The sequence below is a fragment of the Mytilus californianus genome, unplaced genomic scaffold, assembly GCF_021869535.1.
Source record: "Mytilus californianus isolate M0D057914Y unplaced genomic scaffold, xbMytCali1.0.p SCAF_5, whole genome shotgun sequence".
NCBI classification, from domain to species: Eukaryota; Metazoa; Mollusca; class Bivalvia; order Mytilida; family Mytilidae; genus Mytilus; species Mytilus californianus.
Genome location: NW_026262701.1, coordinates 5462140 through 5481655, shown reverse-complemented (window position 1 = coordinate 5481655; position 19516 = coordinate 5462140). Strand labels below are relative to the sequence as shown.

At 33.8% G+C, this 19516-nt stretch overlaps 2 protein-coding genes across 3 annotated transcripts in view; one reads left to right on the top strand and one right to left on the bottom strand.

Moving 5' to 3' along the window:
* Nucleotides 1-9588, bottom strand: part of LOC127702509 (E3 ubiquitin-protein ligase rnf213-alpha-like) — a 333395-nt gene extending 323807 nt beyond the window's left edge. Inside the window, exon 1 of the mRNA XM_052206722.1 lies at nucleotides 9581-9588. The gene's annotated coding sequence lies outside the window, so the exon portion shown is untranslated. The remainder of the gene's footprint in view (nucleotides 1-9580) is intronic.
* LOC127702508 (E3 ubiquitin-protein ligase rnf213-alpha-like) overlaps nucleotides 1-19516 on the top strand; it is a 157137-nt gene that overhangs the window by 84505 nt on the left and 53116 nt on the right. For both annotated transcript variants that reach the window (XM_052206718.1, XM_052206716.1), the window contains exons 39-48: nucleotides 529-662; nucleotides 5504-5596; nucleotides 6495-6674; nucleotides 8278-8435; nucleotides 8936-9158; nucleotides 11205-11375; nucleotides 13349-13411; nucleotides 13836-13945; nucleotides 14598-14738; nucleotides 19211-19373. In XM_052206718.1, coding sequence (XP_052062678.1) covers nucleotides 529-662; nucleotides 5504-5596; nucleotides 6495-6674; nucleotides 8278-8435; nucleotides 8936-9158; nucleotides 11205-11375; nucleotides 13349-13411; nucleotides 13836-13945; nucleotides 14598-14738; nucleotides 19211-19373 — 1436 coding nt within the window. The remainder of the gene's footprint in view (nucleotides 1-528; nucleotides 663-5503; nucleotides 5597-6494; nucleotides 6675-8277; nucleotides 8436-8935; nucleotides 9159-11204; nucleotides 11376-13348; nucleotides 13412-13835; nucleotides 13946-14597; nucleotides 14739-19210; nucleotides 19374-19516) is intronic.

Here is a 19516-nt window from a genome sequence, read left to right as displayed (position 1 = left end):
CACTCTGTCCGTCTGTCTGTCTGTCCATCCGTCAGTCAGGCAAATCAGTTTTCCACATTTTTTTCTTCGTGCTTGAAGATATTGATTTGATATTTGATATATTGTTTTATCATGACAAGTTACAGATCAAGTTCGAATTTTGTTCCGGTCTGATGATTTTGTGCAGAGTTATGGTCCTTGGACTTAGAAAATTCACTCAAATAATCAGTTTTCCCCACTTTTTTTCGTCATGCTTGAAGAAATTGATTTGATAGTTGGTATATAGTTTTATCATGACAAGTTACAGATCAAGTTTGAATTTTGTTCCGGTCTGATGATTTTGTGAAGAGTTATGGTCCTTGGACCAAGTTAGCATTTTGTTCCAGTACAATGAATTTTTAAACGGTAGGGGACTATGTATTGCCATGCAATACTCTCAGAATGCTTGTTAATTTAAAACATCCAATCATATGTAATAGAGGCAGTAGATGATGTAGAATAATTGAGCACATTTATATGATTGCTAGACACTGCTTCGTACTATTTCAGGGCGTGTACCAATGAGGAGGTTGGTATATAGAGTTCAGCCACTCCCACAAAGCATGCTTCCCTTAGTTTGGGACTTTGGACAATTGAAAACCGAAGTAGAGGAGATGTACATAAAACAGATGGTCCGTAGATATGTAAGTATCAATACCCTGTTTGTTTTGTGGAACCTGTTTAGGATTAGGCAAATAATGTCAGAACTTGTAACACTTATTCACCAGTTTTTGTCGAGCCTGCGACTTTTGTCGCAGAAAGCTCGACATAGGGATAGTGATCCGGCGTTGGCGGCGGCGGCGGCGTTAGCTAACTTCTTAAAAGCTTTATATTTTAGAAGGTGGAAGGTCTGGATGCTTCATACTTTGTATATGGATGCCTCATGTTACGAAGTTTCCGTCAGTCACATGTCCAATGTCCTTGACCTCATTTTCATGGTTCAGTGACTACTTGAAAAAAAAGTTCAGATTTTTTGTAATGTTAGATTCTCTCTTATTATAAGTAATAGGATAACTCTATTTGGTATGTGCGTACCTTGCAAGGTCCTCATGCCCGTCAGACAGTTTTCACTTGACCTCGACCTCATTTCATGGATCAGTGAACAAGGTTAAGTTTTGGTGGTCAAGTCCATATCTCAGATACTATAAGCAATAGGTCTAGTATATTCGGTGTATGGAAGGACTGTAAGGTGTACATGTCCAACTGGCAGGTGTCATCTGACCTTGACCTCATTTTCATGGTTCAGTGGTTATAGTTAAGTTTTTGTGTTTTGGTCTGTTTTTCCTATACTGTATGCCATAGGTCTACTATATTTGGTGTATGGAATGATTGTAAGGTGTACATGTCTAGTGGGCAGGTGTCATCTAACCTTGACCTCATTTTCATGGTTCAGTGGTCAAAGTTAAGTTTTTGAGTTTTGGTCTTTTTTTCTAATACTATATGCAATAGTTCAACTATATTTGGTATGTGCGTACCTTGCAAGGTCCTCATGCCCGTCAGACAGTTTTCACTTGACCTCGACCTCATTTCATGGATCAGTGAACAAGGTTAAGTTTTGGTGGTCAAGTCCATATCTCAGATACTATAAGCAATAGGTCTAGTATATTCGGTGTATGGAAGGACTGTAAGGTGTACATGTCCAACTGGCAGGTGTCATCTGACCTTGACCTCATTTTCATGGTTCAGTGGTTATAGTTAAGTTTTTGTGTTTTGGTCTGTTTTTCTTATACTGTATGCAATAGGCCTACTATAGTTGGTGTATGGAATGATTGTAAGGTGTACATGTCTAGTGGGCAGGTGTCATCTAACCTTGACCTCATTTTCATGGTTCAGTGGTCAAAGTTAAGTTTTTGAGTTTTGGTCTTTTTTTCTAATACTATATGCAATAGTTCAACTATATTTGGTGTATGGAAATATTTTATGATCTATTTGTCAGTCACACAGTTTTTTTTTTACCTTGACCTCATTTTCAAGGTTCATTGCTCAGTGTTAAGTTTTTGTGTTTTGGTCTGTTTTTCTTAAACTAAAAGCAATAGGTCAACTATATTTGTTGTATGGAAGAATTGTTAGCTGTACATGCCTGCCTAGCATGGTTCATATGACCTTGACCTCATTTTCATGGTTCATTGGTCAATGTTTAGTTAACTTGGTTAATAATAAGTTTATGTGACAGTTGTAATAAAGCTTTATATTTAGGACTATCAACATAATATCAATGATAAGTAAAGAAGGCGAGACATTTCAGTGTGTGCACTCTTGTGTTAATAAAATATTGATATATCTTTGTATATGATAGTGGTAAAGAAATATATGTTGTGGTTATCACTAATTAGCTTGGAGCCTTCTTTCTTGCTCTAGGACTTTAGGGTTTCTTCTACGGTAAACAGCAGCAATTAATCCACAAAACTTGTCCCGCCCAGATCCTCCCTTATTTGATGTTGATTAATAAGGCCAGTGGTACCAATAACCAGGTGGCTATCCCTTTGGTGCCCAAACCAAATGCTGAAGAGATACAGTGCAGATAAAGGCACTTGATTTACACTAATCAGAGTTAAGTAAAGGAACCAAGACATATGCCAACTGGTTCTTGTATAAAGGTATAAACTGAACAAACAGGTTTGGGAGAAGAATCACAGTTTAATATTTTCTTTGCATATCAATAATCAATAAACATATTTACAAAGAAAGCAAAATCATGTTGAAAAACTGTGGTACTCCATACAAAAAGTACATAATAACTGTGAGTTCTTTGAAACATTACTACTCTACTAAATTAAACAATATAAATTTTTTTTTTTTAAATGCAAAGGTGACTCTACTTATGCAAAAATATCTGTAAAATATGTATATAGCAAATAAAAATAACTGTCATCAAGGGAGTTGAGGGTGGGAAGAAAATATTTTCCAGAAAATTTAAAATGACTGCTACAAGCAAGTGCTGCTTTGAGAATAATTAAGCATGCATGTTTAAAACAAAAGCCCTGCTAATTAAGCGCTGATTGGTTAATTCAAAATTAATGAGCAATCTTATTGGTTAATTAGTATGATCTCGCAAAACAATTAGTACAAGAGAAGCACATGCAGCAGTGACTGGGGAACCCCCTTGTTGATTGGATAATAATCTGAACACTTGAGGACCACTGAATAACTAATGAACAGCATTCCAAAGCGTATTGTGTCTTAATAATCTATTTATATCAAATAGTTCCAACAAACACTGATTTTTTGTATACAATTTGAAGTTTTATACATTACATTTTACACATATTTAGCTTTTTATACCCCACGCAACGGGTTGCGGAGGGTATAATGTTTTTGACCCGTCCGTCCGTCAGTCCGTCCGTATGTCAGTCCTGTTTCTTGTCATCGCAACTCCTCTTAAACCACCCAACAGAATTTCATGAAACCTTTTTAGATAATAAGGACATACTATGTAGTTGTGCATATCGACAGGAAATTGCGTTTCAATTTTTTTTCTAGGAGTTACGCCCCTTTGAACTTATTTACTTTAATGTACTACTGCAACAGTTTGTCATCGCAACTCCTCTCAAACCACACAACAGAATTTCATGAAACCTTTTCAGATAATAAGGACATACTACGTAGATGTGCATATCGACAGGAAATTACGATTCAATTTTTTTTCAAGGAGTTATGCCCCTTTGAACTTATTTGCCCAATATACTACCGTCCGTCAGTCCTGTTTCTTGTCATCGCAACTCCTCTCAAACCACCCAACAGAATTTCACGAAACCTTTTTAGATAATAAGGACATACTATGTAGTTGTGCATATCGACAGGAAATTACGATTCAATTATTTACCCAGGAGTTCCGCCCCTTTGAACTTATTTACTTTAATGTACTACTGCAACAGTTTGTCATCGCAACTCCTCTCAAACCACACAACAGAATTTCATGAAACCTTTTCAGATAATAAGGACATACTACGTAGATGTGCATATGGACAGGAAATTACGATTCAATTTTTTTTCCAGGAGTTATGCCCCTTTGAACTTATTTGCCCAATATACTACCGTCCGTCAGTCCTGTTTCTTGTCATCGCAACTCCTCTCAAACCACCCAACAGAATTTCATGAAACCTTTTTAGATAATAAGGACATACTATGTAGTTATGCATATCGACAGGAAATTACGATTCAATTATTTTCCCAGGAGTTACGCCCCTTTGAACTTATTTGCCCAATATACTACTGCAACCTTTTGTCATCGCAACTCCTCTCAAACCACACAACAGAATTTCATGAAACCTTTTCAGATAATAAGGACATACTACGTAGATGTGCATATCGACAGGAAATTAAGATTCAATTTTTTTTCCAGGAGTTACGCCCCTTTGAACTCATTTGCCCAATATACTACTGCAACCTTTTGTCATCGCAACTCCTCTCAAACCTCACAACAGAATTTCATGAAACTTTTTCAGATAATAAGGACATACTACGTAGATGTGCATATCGACAGGAAATTACGATTCAATTATTTTCCCAGGAGTTACGCCCCTTTGAACTTATTTGCCCAATATACTACTGCAACCTTTTGTCATCGCAACTCCTCTCAAACCACACAACAGAATTTCATGAAACCTTTTCAGATAATAAGGACATACTACGTAGATGTGCATATCGACAGGAAATTACGATTCAATTTTTTTTCCAGGAGTTACGCCCCTTTGAACTTATTTGCCCAATATACTACTGCAACCTTTTGTCATCGCAACTCCTCTCAAACCACACAGCAGAATTTCATGAAAATGTGTAGATAATAAGGACATACTATGTAGATGTGCATATTGACAGGAAATTATGATTCAATTTTTTTTTCTGATACAATTTTTTTTTCTTACACTTATTTTATTTCTCCAATGACAATGTGGGGACGTGGGGTATGTGAGCACGCTCACTAAGGTTCTTTCATTATTTACTGATATTATCAAAACCTATTTTTGTCAGAGGCAGTTCTCCTACAGTATGCATTAAAATGCAGTAAAATTGATTGCATTAATTGTGAAAAAATCTCTGAAAGATTATGGAAGGCATAATGTTGTGACTGCATCATGCAGGGACCTTCTTTTTTTTCCAAGAATACTGTGTTGTTTATAGCCTCGTTAAGACTTGCTTTGGATGTGGACATCATAGCACAGTGCATATAGGTTCTTTTGAAATTTCCCCATCAGACTAGGGGTAGCAAGTGTCTGTCTTGAAATCATAATATACTCATTGTCAAGCAGATAAATCATGTACCATTTGTTTCCTTATTCATTTTTATCTACAATTATATAGCTTTTTCTGTACTTCTTAAAATGTTTTTCATTGGACTTTAAGCACAAGTCAACAAGTCATGTATTGTAAGTGAAATTCATGATATTCTTAACAATACTTAAAACAGCTTGAAAAGAAGAAATTAAAAAAAATTAAGAATTTGAATTTGAACTTTTGCATTTAATTTATGCATATTATATTTTAGGTAAAGAATGGAGAACTCCCTGACATTCAAGGATTGGAGACAGTCTTAAGTAAGATACTGACTGTATCACAAGACTTTATGAGACAACAGAAGGTAATTGTATTGAAAGGCTCAATAAATTTGCCTTTGAGCCATAATAGGAATGATGCAGAATTTATGTGTAAAATTTTAAAGATATACTTGCCTTCCAAAATATGGTGTCCATCATTTAACTTTTAAGAAACTCTTCTCCCCAACTGCATCTCAATCGTCCTTAGAACATCTATTCTAAAGCTTGCCTCGACATCTTTCCCAACGTTGATATGATTACAATATATAGGAGTAAAAACTGACAAAAGGATAAGTTTTTATGGCTGACCTTGTTCATATATTGCCAATTTAAGAATATTTTTTCCACATAAATACTTAAAAATTACCTGTCAGTTTCATTCAAAAGGACTTAACCTAAGTATGACCCATGGATTTAGAAAATAGTAAAATTATCATTATCGGGTTTCCATTACAACATTAAACTTATGTTTGGCACATAATTGTATAATGAGTAGTGATATACAGTTTGGATGTGACTGACTTTATTAAAGCAAAAAGTGCTGTAAACAACAAGATAGACATAGAAAATTAGATGTGAATGATTCTTGTCTCCGATATTTGGTATATGGTCATAAAATTGAGACAATACATTGCTCTGTTGGTCTATCTCAAAGATATCTATTCTAAAATAAAATTTCGATTTGTATTTCAAGATGAGTGTAGTTGTTTTAGCTTGATAGATGTAGAGAGAGTTTTACAAGTGATGAGTTGGTTCAACAGACAGAGAAATGAAGACAGTTGTTATTTAGAAGACTTCACTTTATATATTTGTATTTCAAGATAGTGTAGTTTTGTTAGTTTGAGAGATGTAGAGAGAATTTGACAAGTGATGATTTGGTTCTTCAGAGAAATTAAGACAGTTGTTATTTAGAAGACTTCACTTTATATATTTGTATTTCAGGATGAGTGTAGTTTTGTTAGTTTGAGAGATGTAGAGAGAGTTTTACAAGTGATGAGTTGGTTCTTCAGACAGAGCAATGAAGACCAGTTGTTATTTAGGAGAATGAGAGGTGAATTGGAAGATTCTGATTCAGAAACAGACTCAGATGATGAATCTATGGAAGATGTACTACCACCACAGGTATATTTTATAATTAACCTTTGTCTTTTCCTAACAAGAAAATAACTGTATTGCACACATGCACTGTTAAAAACTAACTTTGAAACCAGCATATTTCTGTTTGTTGAAAAATATTATTTCTCAAGAGATTTTCAGATTTTCATGCAGAGTTGAATTTTTACTTTTCGTCCTTCCCTTTGCCTATATCACCCTGCTCCGTAATTCTTGTTTCATGGGTTTGAGATGTGAGCAGACATTTTCAGTGACGTCACAATTTCTGAGGAGAAGTTATCAGCGACGTCACAATGTGTGAGGAGAGATTATCAAGCTTACTTTCGTCAAGTAATTAACTTTCAAGGGAGGGGAAAAGACCAGTAATAGGACGATAAACAGATTATCCGGTTTTCTATGACATTGTATACATATCATAAAATACCAGCCGCTCAACACAATGGGAAGGTTTTTTGCTCATTTCCTACACTCACTCACTAAAAAAGGCTTGCGGCTGATATTTTTACGATATCAGCAGACCTGCCAACTTTTGAAAATCTCTATGGGAGATTTATTGTGCGACCAGATTTTTAAGGGTTAACATTTTTGCGACTTTTCTGTGTGCACTGTTTTATACTTTTGAAATAGTCTCATATCGCTTATTTTTTTCTTTTGGTATACTGATGATGAGCTCATAAGCCTTTTATTTGTATGATTTTTGTACTCATTAATTGGCAAAATAACTTCAGAATAGAGACATGAAAGAAAAATGGCCTAAAAAAATAAAGGATACAAAATGAAGACCCTCCTTTTCCCCCTCCAAAGACCTTTTTTTATCTTTACACTATGAATCAAATGATCTAAACCTGAATGTCCTAAAGTTAGAATTGTGGAGACAGATCTTAAGTTAGTTTGTCAGTAATGAGAAAATGGAAACAATTTGAGTTATCTTTCTTGGTATTCAAAGGTGCTCCTACTGGCGGAGGCTTATACACAGTAGAAGTGAATATAATATGGTGTTGATTTTAAATCAGAAACTGGACAGAAACAAGTCTGATTTCAAAAATTTTCACGGATTTCAAGATGTTTCATAATTACAGTTTTCGTCTTTCAGTTAATTAAGTTTTTGTCATAATACTATGGTAAACATTGCAAAGTGTGATCGTATGATAAAATGATTAAAATTGAAATGCCGACTGACCGATTCTATTTATCAAATTCATTAATTTTGAGGATCATTATGACCCATCAGATAAGCAGATTACCTGTAACAACAAATTATGGCACCTGTTGTGACTGTTGATTAGCTGGGGTCATAAACTTCTCATAAATATGTTGACAGGTAAAATTATAGATTTATAGAAATTTTGATCAGAAAAACTTCATAATCAGTAACCAACAATTTTTCAGGTAGATTTTGTAAAAATCAGGATTTTGACTTGTTTTACGATCCTGATATCGTGATTTGGGTTGAGGCATGAAAATTGGGATGATACTGCCAAAATCAGGATAGTTGGCAGGTCTGTATCAATGTGTGGACACCCAATAATCTATACATATAACATATGAACAGAATATCACTCCATTTTATAAATTAATCTTTACTAACGATATTTTAATTTCTGTATATTAGATAAATGAGATCACTAGATCATTGGTTCTCGCACTTGGAGTTTGTTATCATGCTTGTTTAAAAAATCGAGAAGAGTACAGGGATACAGTAGCCAAGTATTTTAAACAACCATTACTTCTGGTAGGAGGAGCTAACCAGATAGAAGAGGAAATTTCAAAGTATGTTCGGTTTGACATTTTATGATGCTACCTTCTAATCTAAATATTAATAGTCATTTAAGCATACTTTCTAAAAGAGAGGCGAAAGATACCAATGGGACAATCAAAGTCATAAGTCGATTCTAAATGATTAATGCCTTCACATTTTTTTATATAAAGAAAAATATTGATTATAAAATGTGAAATTAAAAAGCATTGAGGTCCATTTAGGAGCTTACAATTGAAGTGTTTGTATGGCTGACAATATTCTACAATATATAGAACTTTACATGTTACTTTGTTGAACATTTAAATTATACTTTAACCCAAGAAATCCACAAAAATTGGCATCCCACAAATAATAATGGATCCCCTGTATATTGAATCCTTTTTGGTTGTTCATGACGTAGGGAAGATCAGCTGATGTTCACTTCTGATAAATTATCACTGGTATAACTTATTCTTATGTAGGTATTCCAAATCTTTGTAACTTCAAAAGGTAAATGAATATGTATTTTCAGTTGCCAGTCTGTGTTTCTTGATAGTGTAAACTTAGCACCAAACATAGCCAAAAACCAGGCTTTGAAAGAGAATGTATTTATGATGATTGTGTGTATAGAGCTGAGGATCCCTATGTTTCTGGTGGGTAAACCTGGAAGTTCTAAATCTCTAGCCAAAACAATAGTAGCTGATGCCATGCAGGGAAATGCTGCTCAAGATGATCTATTCAAAAACTACAAACAGGTATATCTTATTAAACTTCCACTCATGGGGTGGGTGGTATTTTGCTTTGAGCTGATCTTTCCTTTTTTCCATTCATCTTTCTGTAAAACATCCTCTACGTAAGAAATTTCAGACCTGCCTAGGCTTTACTTCCTATTTGAAGATCCTTTCATTACACCAACTTAGAATTATAGAATTACAGTAAGGGTTGGAAACGGTCATTTTGGCCAGACATGAACTAAGCTGTAAGGTTAATGACCGAAATGGTATATTGAGATCGTGAGATAGGGTTTCTTATTAAATTGCCATTTGGCACTAATTTTGTTTTGAAATGCTTTTCTGGTAATAAAACTGCCACTTGAGTATAGTGTGATAACACAGAGGGCCATCCCAATAATTATATTAATTCCTCCGGGAGATATTGGCTAATGATCACTTATCACTTTTTACCTGTGTTCTTCACACCTGACATAAGCGATCAAGCTCTGAATTAAGTATTATAAAGAAATTATATTCCATGACAAATTATTATCACTTCACTATTTAATAACTTTTCAACATAGACAATTGCCAATTAATTCTGATTTAAAAAGTTAAACTTTTATTAAATTACGTGGAAAAAAGTACACAAGTCAAACGTGTGCTTTACTTACTATGTAATACACATGCGTGAAATTGTCTTCACCAGATTAGACACTTTATGCAAAATGATTTCATGCTAAATTATTTCTAACACTTTTACAGACAATAAAATAAAAAAATACAACAATTTCCTGTCATTTCCTGTAAATGAATCAGGAATCTTTTTAAACTAGTATTAACTTGAAACTTCTGGTTTCTATTTCGTCTTCAAAATCGAAAAAAGTGTTAGCTATTCCTGAGAAATTTACCGTTTTAAGTCACTAGAATCATTTCAATTTTTATACGCCCGTTTACAGGACGTGCTATGGTATACCATTGTCTGTCAGTCTGTCCGTCCGTCGTCAACATGTCGGACAATAACACAAAAACGATTTAACCAAATTTCATGAAACTTCATATTAAAAAAGGGGATTTTCCAGTTTTCGGACAATAATTCAAAATTTTTTTAGCAGTTTTCATGAAACTTAAGTGACTGGTTTATATGTATTAAAATAAGCTCCCTTTAGTTGTTTTTATGTATTTCTGATACCGTTGATGCCATGAATCTATGAATAATTTCAACAGTTTGAAAAAAGGACCATACTTTCAAGTCTTCTCAAAATGACAGAAATTATATGCAAAAAGGAGTAGAGCCAGTAACCCCAATAAATGGCTCTGTAAAGGTGTTTATTTTAAACTTTATTGTTTGAGTAAATCTTATGTGTATGTATTACTACATTTACTTTTTTTGAAAGTATAATAAGAAAATTTATACATCTTCGAATTTATAAACATTTTAACCTGAAATGGGGAAAGATTTCATTTAAGTTCATTTTTCAAGAAATTTGTCAAGTTTTTGAACCTTCTTTCATGATTTCATATGTGGCCCAAACTCTCACCCATTTAAATTTTTGTTGAAAAGTAAAGAATATGGTATTTAAAGAATATTTCAGCAAAAATATTTGTGGTGGAGGGGTGGCGCCGCTTTTAATTTTTCTGAAAACTGACATAAATTTTGCCAAATTATGGAAAAAATCAGCTTTTAACAAAATTCAACTACATTAATGACATCACAAATACATCACTAATGACGCAATTGGTGAAAAATCTTTTTTGACTGAAACAATTGAACATTTCAACATATATTTTCATCCAATTTTCACGACATTATAGCAGTTACAAATTTTCAGATATTTAGGGCCAAAATTATGAGTTAGTGAACCAACTCCTTTCCAGATCCTTGAATTATAGTATTTTTAAATCCAGCGGCTCTTTTCACAAAAATTCTTATGAATATAAATACTCGTAAGTTATACACATTTTAGTATAACTTACAATCAATTTTAATCGTAAGATTTTTTATTAAAAGAGTCACAGATCTGTTGAATTACTAACATGTCACAGAAGGAAGGCAAGACCAGTGTATTGGTTCTGATTTCTCTACAGGTTCAGATGGTATCCTACCAGTGCAGTCCCTTATCAGTACCAGAAGGTATAGTTGGTATGTTCAGACAATGTGCTAACTTCCAGAAAGATAAACCACTAGATAGATTTGTGTCAATTGTTGTATTGGATGAGATTGGTCTGGCTGAAGATTCACCAAGAATGCCTTTGAAGGTAGGTAAATTTTCATATAATTATTATTGAAATCTTAATTATACCTAATGCAACTGAAGGTTGGAGGGCATAATCTTTTTATTTGTCAGTCTATCTGTCCATCACCACTTTGTTGTCACATGCTAGTGCCTTCATATTACTATCAGATCCTATCAAATATAAAAGAAGGTTACTATTCATCAAAACCCCTGATGAGTTCAATAATCAGAACAACATGAAAGTGGGAAATTACTCCTGTCCGTCCATACGTCCCAAAATTAGTTTCTGTTTCTAACTTTAGTTTGCCTCAACCAAATTTATGAAACTTATACTCAATGCTTATTACCATAAAACACAGATCAAGTTCAAATTTGGGTAGTGTCACTTTTACTGTTCTTGAGTTATGCCCCTTTATAATGTTATATGCAAGCGGGGGCTTCATGTTTATCCCATGATGGTCACATTCTCCATTTATTTTTTTTATTTTTCAAAAAAGGGACTTGTAAATATATCCCATATTATAATTCTTGTCAACAGGACAGGTCTTTCTTTCCTATCAGATTATCTCCAAATTTGTATGCATGTTTACAAATCAAAACCTCAAAAGGGCGAGTGAGAGCTTTTGCCATCACTTGGCATCATTTATCTGCTGTCCACCCACCGTTTACTATAACAAAAATCATCATCTATGAAACTGCTGAGCAAATGGACCTAAACTTGGCCACAATCATCCTTGGGGAATCTATTTTTTTAAAACACAGATCAAGATTGAATTTTGGTGGCGTCACTTTAACCATTCTAGAGTTATGCTCCTTTACAAATGGAAAAATTGCTGAATTTTAGTTTCTGTTCTCTAACTTTAGTTTGTCTCAACCAAATGTTATGAAACTTATACACAATGCTTATTACCACAAAATACAGATCAAGTTTGAATTTTGGTGGTGTCACTTTAACCATTCTAGAGTTATGCTCCTTTACAAAAGGAAAAATTGCTGAATTTTTCGTTTCCGTTCTCTAACTTAAGTTTGCCTCAACCAAATGTTATGAAACTTATACCCAATGCTTATTACCACAAAACACAGATCAAGTTTGAATTTGGGTAGTGTCACTTTTACTGTTCTAGAGTTATGCTCCTTTACAAAAGGAAAAATTGCTGAATTTTTCCTTTCAGTTCTCTAACTTAAGTTTTCCTCAACCAAGTGTAATGAAACTTATACACAATACTTATTACTACAAAACTCAGATCAATTACAGATTTGGGTAGCGTCACTTTTACCGTTCTTCAGTTATGTTCCTTTATAACTTTATATGATATGCAAGCGGGGGCATCATCTGTGTCCCATGGACACATTCCCCATTTATTTCAAAATGTGTCCTTGGTAAAATGCAAGTATTGGCTATTTTCTTGTAAAACATTATAGGTAAAGAAAATCTGATGGGGCAGAAATGTCATACTGTTTATAGGAGTTATTGCCTTTTGAATTAATGATTTTTTTTACCAATTTTAAAATATTTTGGCTTTAATCTTTAAAACTGTAATAGATATAGTAATCTAAAAACTTTGAATCCTTAATGCCAATATGTAAGAAAAATTAAAAATATGTAAAACTGATGTCCAACAGACCTGTGTCTTGAGATTGCAATATATTAGGAAAAGCAAAAGTATGCCACTGAAAATGAAGGGTTGATGGAGATTAAACTTTCATTTGTGCTTCAGGGAGTTGGTATGTGAATAAAAAGTACATATTCATGGAGAAAATTTAAAAGGTATCAAATGATGTATGATTAATCAACTTGAAAATGGATCTATTGTGACTTTGAGACAGAAACTTGCCGCCCCAAGTCCGGGTTGGCAATTTCCATGTTTTCTATATTGGGTGGTCTCTGATGTCCCACTACCCCAGCAAGTCATAGATAAGGAACCCAGACAACATAGCAATCTCATGAAATAATAATTTAAACTTGTTATTTATAGCAATTTTGATTTTTTACAGACTCTACATCCTCTGTTGGAAGATGGATGCCCTGATGATGAAAAACCAGAAAAATATAAAAAGGTATGTTATGCATAAAGGCTTTAGAATGATCAAATATTATTTTTGACAATTTTCTTCTTAATTTGATAGAAATATACTCTAAACCCACTCACAGAGTAGAAATTATAGTTAAATAAATGTGTTTTCCATAACTTTCCCTTTATATTATTCAGTTACTGTATTTAGGAAGGATTTGATAATATGTGGTCTGTAATTTTTAAGAATTCAGATCTGTCAGGCAGTAACTTCCTGTTTGACAATTCTTTGAATTTATTAAAGTATAGCCACGGAGAATGGAATTTTTCTTGTGCATGTGTTATGTTGGCAAATATGGGTTACCTTAAGAATGTTTTTAGATGATGATTAGAAAATGTAACATAATAGTATGTGTTATAATGAACAAATATGGCTTTCCAATTAACATAATGAAATGCTTTTTAAATAGGTTGCCTTCATTGGTATATCAAACTGGGCACTGGATCCAGCCAAAATGAATCGTGGTATCCTGGTACAGAGAGAAGTTCCTGATATCACAGAACTCATCGAAAGTGCTGAGTATGATTTTTAATTTGTTTGTAACTTGATGTAGCATATAAATCTCTGAAAACTAATATTTGATTAGTTTTAACAGTTGAAACTTCCATGTCACGATTTGTTTTTATTTGCCCAAATCCAAAAGAAGGAGGACATACAGGTTTACATCTATATATCTGTCTCTCCAGAACACATTTCTGTCCCATTTTCTCAGCAACTACAAGTAATAATTTCTTGATATATGGTGCCAAGCTTCATCTGGTTGTGCCATGCTTTGTAACGTCATCAGTTCCATAAATATTCTAATTACTATTTGAGGAAATAGATTGTCATGCACATATATGAAATTTTGTAAGATTGACCAGGATTTACTAAAAAGAAAATAGATCATGGTATAAGGTTGTCCACTTAAGTAGAAAAAGCAGTAACCTCCCAGCTGAGAAGGACAGATTTGAAAAAAAGATACAACCAATAAATGTATATATTTGAAGAATCTACAAACAATGATTAGGTCAAATGCTTAGTTCATATAGGAACTCAACAAAGATACATATAAACTTATAAAAATAACATATCAATATTTATAGTTGATTGTTCAGTATTTTTAGCACAAGATGATTTTCCTTGTCAGCTGATAAATGAGAACTATGGAGTATTTTTTCTTTCTTTTCAGGGGAATTTGTACTACAAAAAGACAAAAGATACTGAAGTATATAAAACCACTGATTCCAGATTTAGCTGAATCTTACTTAGCCCTGTTTAAAGAAGCATCCACAGAAATGAGAGAATTCTTTGGTCTCAGAGACTTTTATAGGTATTTATATACATGTATTGTTTCTATTTCTGTTTATTTCCTGCGGTCCAGAAGGCAGAAGTAGGTCTAGTAACTGCTCGACTGTTCGTCCGTCAGTCAGAAAGAAAACTTTTGTCAAAGTTTTCTTGGCTTCTATGAAACGGAATGATGTGATATTTGGTCTGCAACTCCATAATGTTGAGTTGTAGGGAGTAAGCAATTTTTTATGCCCCACCTACGATAGTAGAGGGGCATTATGTTTTCTGGTCTGTGTGTCCGTTGGTTCTTCCGTCCGTCCGTTTGTCCATTCATTCTTCGTTCACTGGTTTGTTCATCCATCTGTCCTGCTTCAGATTAAAGTTTTTGGTCATGGTAGTTTTTATTTTTTGCGGTCGTATATTGGTATCACGTCGTTGTCTTCGGCGTCGTCCGAAGACATTTGGTTTCCCGACAATAACTTTAGTTTAAGTGTATGGATCTCTATTAAATTTAATCAAAAGGTTCAATACCACAAAAGGAAGGTTTGGATTGTTTTTGGGGGTGATGGTCCCAACCGTTTAGGAATTAAGGGCCAAAAAGGGGCCAAAACAAGCATTTTTCTAGTTTCAGGACAATAACTTGTGTATAAGTATTTTGATTGCTCTGAAATTGTACCACAAGGTTCAATACCACAAAAAGAAGGTTGGGATTCATTTTGGGTGTAATTGCCCAAACTGTTCAGGAATTAGGGGCCAAAAAGGGTCTAAAACAAGCATTTTTCTAGTTTTCAGACAATAACTTGTGTTTAGGTGTATGGATGTCTCTTGATTTGTACCACATTTTACAAAAAGAAAATTTCTTCAAAATGATTTTTTTTGGAAAAAGGGGAAGGGGGGTAAAAAAAAAATTGTTTTGGGTGGGTCATTTTTTTCCCTCAAGATTTAAGAAATTGTTAATTTTCCAAATAAAAAAATTGGGGTGTCACAATTTATTTTGCTAATTCTTTGTATATAGTCTGAAAACAGGTTTACTAAGTATTGTGCAACAGCACAGTGTATTACACAACAGCAAGAAATCTTCAATTGAATATAAATTCATATCATACAACCAATTTCAAGTTCTATGACACATTTATTCTGTGTCAGAAACCTGTAATGTGTCAAATATTTAATTACAATCCAAATTCAGACCAGTATCAAGCTTGAATATTGTGTCCATTTTTCAGGGTTGGACCTCTGCGTTTGTATCCAGCTGCGCTCGGCGAAGCAGTTTATCGATGAAGTTGAAGTCCAATCAATTTGAAACTTAGTAAACATGTTCCCTATGATATGATCTTTCTAATTTTAATACCAAATTAGAGTTTTGACCCCAATTTCACGGTCCACTGAACATAGAAAATGATAGTGTGAGTGGGGCATCCGTGTACTATGGACAAATTCTTGTTACATCTGCCATTTAGCCACTTCCTGTTTGCCTATAGTTTGAAATTTTTCAACACTCATTGCGCTAGGAAAAGTTTCGTCAAAATTTTCGATGCTTCTATCAAAGGAAATGATTTAATATTTGATCTTCAGCTTCATAATGTTGAGTTGTAGCGAGTAAACCTTTTTTTTTGGCCCTGCAACAAAGTTGTTGGGGCCATATAGTTTACCCTCTGTGTTAGCAGTAGTCAAAAAATGTAAATAGCCAAAGTGGCTATTCACTTTTTTTTTGCTTAGCCACATTTTGATGTGGTTAGCCACAACTTTAGTGTCAACGTTGAGCACACTCAAAGTGATCCGAACCTGCTAGGGGGGTTTGAAGATTGTGGAAAATGAGATGTGAAATTCTGCATTCTGAGGTTACATTTTTGTAACTGGAAGTGTATATAACTTATCAAAAATGTTGTTTTTTTCTCCAGGTCAGATAAAAAATTCTCCTTTCTCTCAATAAATTAAAGTGCTAGATAGAATGCAGCTGTAGATGTATAATTTATAATTTTATCCAAGCTATGTTCTTTATGGTTGGTTAATAATAACAGTGAATGTATCCATTTTCCCTGAAATGTTGAATGATACAAACCGGCACTAACAGTCTCTTAAATTTGGAGTGAGGTGAGAGTGTTTGCTCCGTGTTAAAAGCCTCACTGTAACTTTGAGATGAAGATCAGCAATGAAAGTGCTGTTCCTTTGCTTTTTTGGTTTTTCCTGTTCATGTACTGATTTTGTGTCATGATGATGGGTTACCATATCCCATTTCTTTTTGTATTGCATTAAGTGAGTTAGTGATGTTTTCCTGCCATTGAACCATATCCATTCTTTTTGTTTTTCATAATATAAAATCAACAAACACCCATTTGAAATTATGTAACACTTTATTAAACTTCAGAATCAACAAATGAATAAAAAATGATACATGTAACGATGTCCTTTGTTGTTTTCTTGGATTCCAATCATCCGTGACCATATGATCTTTATCTGATTCTTTCGGGTCGTGGACCCTTACTTCAAGGTCAGATTCGTCGGCCATGTTAAAAACATTAAAAGTAAAAGAAAACTTGATATCTGAAACGGATTTTCGTGCCCAGAATCGTTACGTTTGATAGTTTTTTTTCCCCGGATATGACTAAAAAGACCCGTTTTTGTGTTTGGTTCTGCAAATTACTTTTGTTAAGATCTTGTCAGCTAAACGTTTGTTCGAATCCACACTTCTGGCTTGAAATTTGACAAAGATTTTTTTCCTTTCATGTAAATTTTTGTTCGCCAATGTAGCAATTGCAACTGAATTTTTATTAGCCACATAATAAAAACATTCGCCCATGGCGAATGTGGCGACCTTTACCGCTAACACAGACCCTTATGCATCTTTCTGTTATTCCATCATTCTGTCATTCCGTCATTGCGCAACTAACAGCTGTACTTTTTTTCTAAATGCCTTTATTTTGAGCTGAATTTTAGTATGTGAGTCTATTTTGTTGAGTTACAGATCATATTAAGGTTTGGTTCTGCTCTGCTGATTTTTGCCAAAATTATGTATTTGGACTTTGAAAATTTCATGTAAATAGCTGTAAGTTATACCGACTTTTTTCGTAAACGCCTTCACATATTGAGCTGATTTTTGTCTCGCCAGCGACGAAAGTCATAGAAAGCAGGACATAGGGATTGCTTTTCCAGCTAAAGTGACGGCTGCGGTGACAGCTGCAATGATGGCGTCAACAATTGTTAAGTTTTCAGCTTAAGTTAGTTTGATAGGAACTATTTGTAAAAGATTATTGATATTTTGTATGAAGAAGCATTACTATCAGTACATGTCAGTTTAACGACAATTTTGAGGCCCTGCCTTCTAGGCCATCGTCCTGTGACTTTGAATTAATTAGCCATTTTCAATGTTAAGGTTTCTGCTTGTAAAAGTTAGTTTGATAGGAACTACTTTGATAGATCAATGATATTTTGTATGAAGTTGCATTAATTTACTATCAGTACATATCTTTTTGACGACTATTTTGAGGCCCTGCCCCCTAGGTCATGGTTCAGTGACTTTCAATTAATTAGCAATAATCAATGAATAGTTTTCTGCTTAAGTAAGTTTGATATGAACTACTTGCGATAGATCAATGATATTTTCTATAAAGTTGCATTACTATCAGTACATAAAAGTTTGATGACTATATCAAGGCCCTGCCCCCTAGGTCATGGTCCACTTACTTTCAATAAGATAACAATTTCAATGTTAAGTTTTCTGATTAAGTTAGTTTGATAGGAACTACTTACAATAGACAATATTTTCTATAAAGTTACATTGCTGTCTGTACATCTCAGTTTGTCAACCATTTCGAGGCCCTACCCACTAGTTGGTCCAGCGACTTTGAATTAATAAGCAATGTTGCTGTCCATCAAATTGTCTTTTTCTGAATTTTATGCCGACAGGCGAGACATATCTCTGTGTCAACAGTTTATTAGTATGTGAGTCCACTATGATGAGTTACAGATCAAGTTTACATTTGGTTTTACTCTGCTGATTTTTGTAGAAATTACAGGCTTTGGACTTGGAACATTTCATGAAAATAACAGTTATACAGACTTTTTTTTCTAAACGCCTACACATATTGGGCTGATTTTTAGTATGTGAGTCTACTATGATGAGTTACAGAACATGTTTATGTTTGGTTCTGCTCTAATGATTTTTGCCGAAACAAGGGGCTTGGACTTTAAACATTTTGAGAAGATAACAGTTATGCAGATTTTTTTTTCAAAACTACTTCACATATTGAGCTGATCTTTAGTATGTGAGTATACAATGATGAGTTACTGATCGAGTCAACGTTTGATTCTGCTCTATTGATTTTTGCTGAAATTACTTGCTTTGCACTCGGAAAATTTCTTGAAAATAACAGATATTAAGACTTTCATTCTCAAATTTCCATTCCTTAATATGGCTTCAAGCTTTTTTGCTAGCAGGGCCATTCGTGTTGTTCTGACACATCTAGTTACATCTTTTCTTTTGCCAGATGTAAAATTTAGTTTTATTTATTTCAGTTTATTGAAGATGTTGTATGGTTTCCTGTCAAGATCTAGAAAGAAACCCTCATGGCTACAACTAAAGCATTCGATCCTTAGAAATTTTGGTGGATTAGAGAATGTCAAACCTGTTGACATTTTCTATGATAAATTGTCACATCTTGTTGACAAAGATGAGGAGGTAAAACAAACAATTAAATTATGTTATGAAATATATATTAATGTCTCTGATTTATACAATCACTATGTATAGCAAAGAGCAGAAAATATGTTTATGTTTTATTTGAACTTTAAAAAAATCAAACTAGTGCAATACTCTATTTT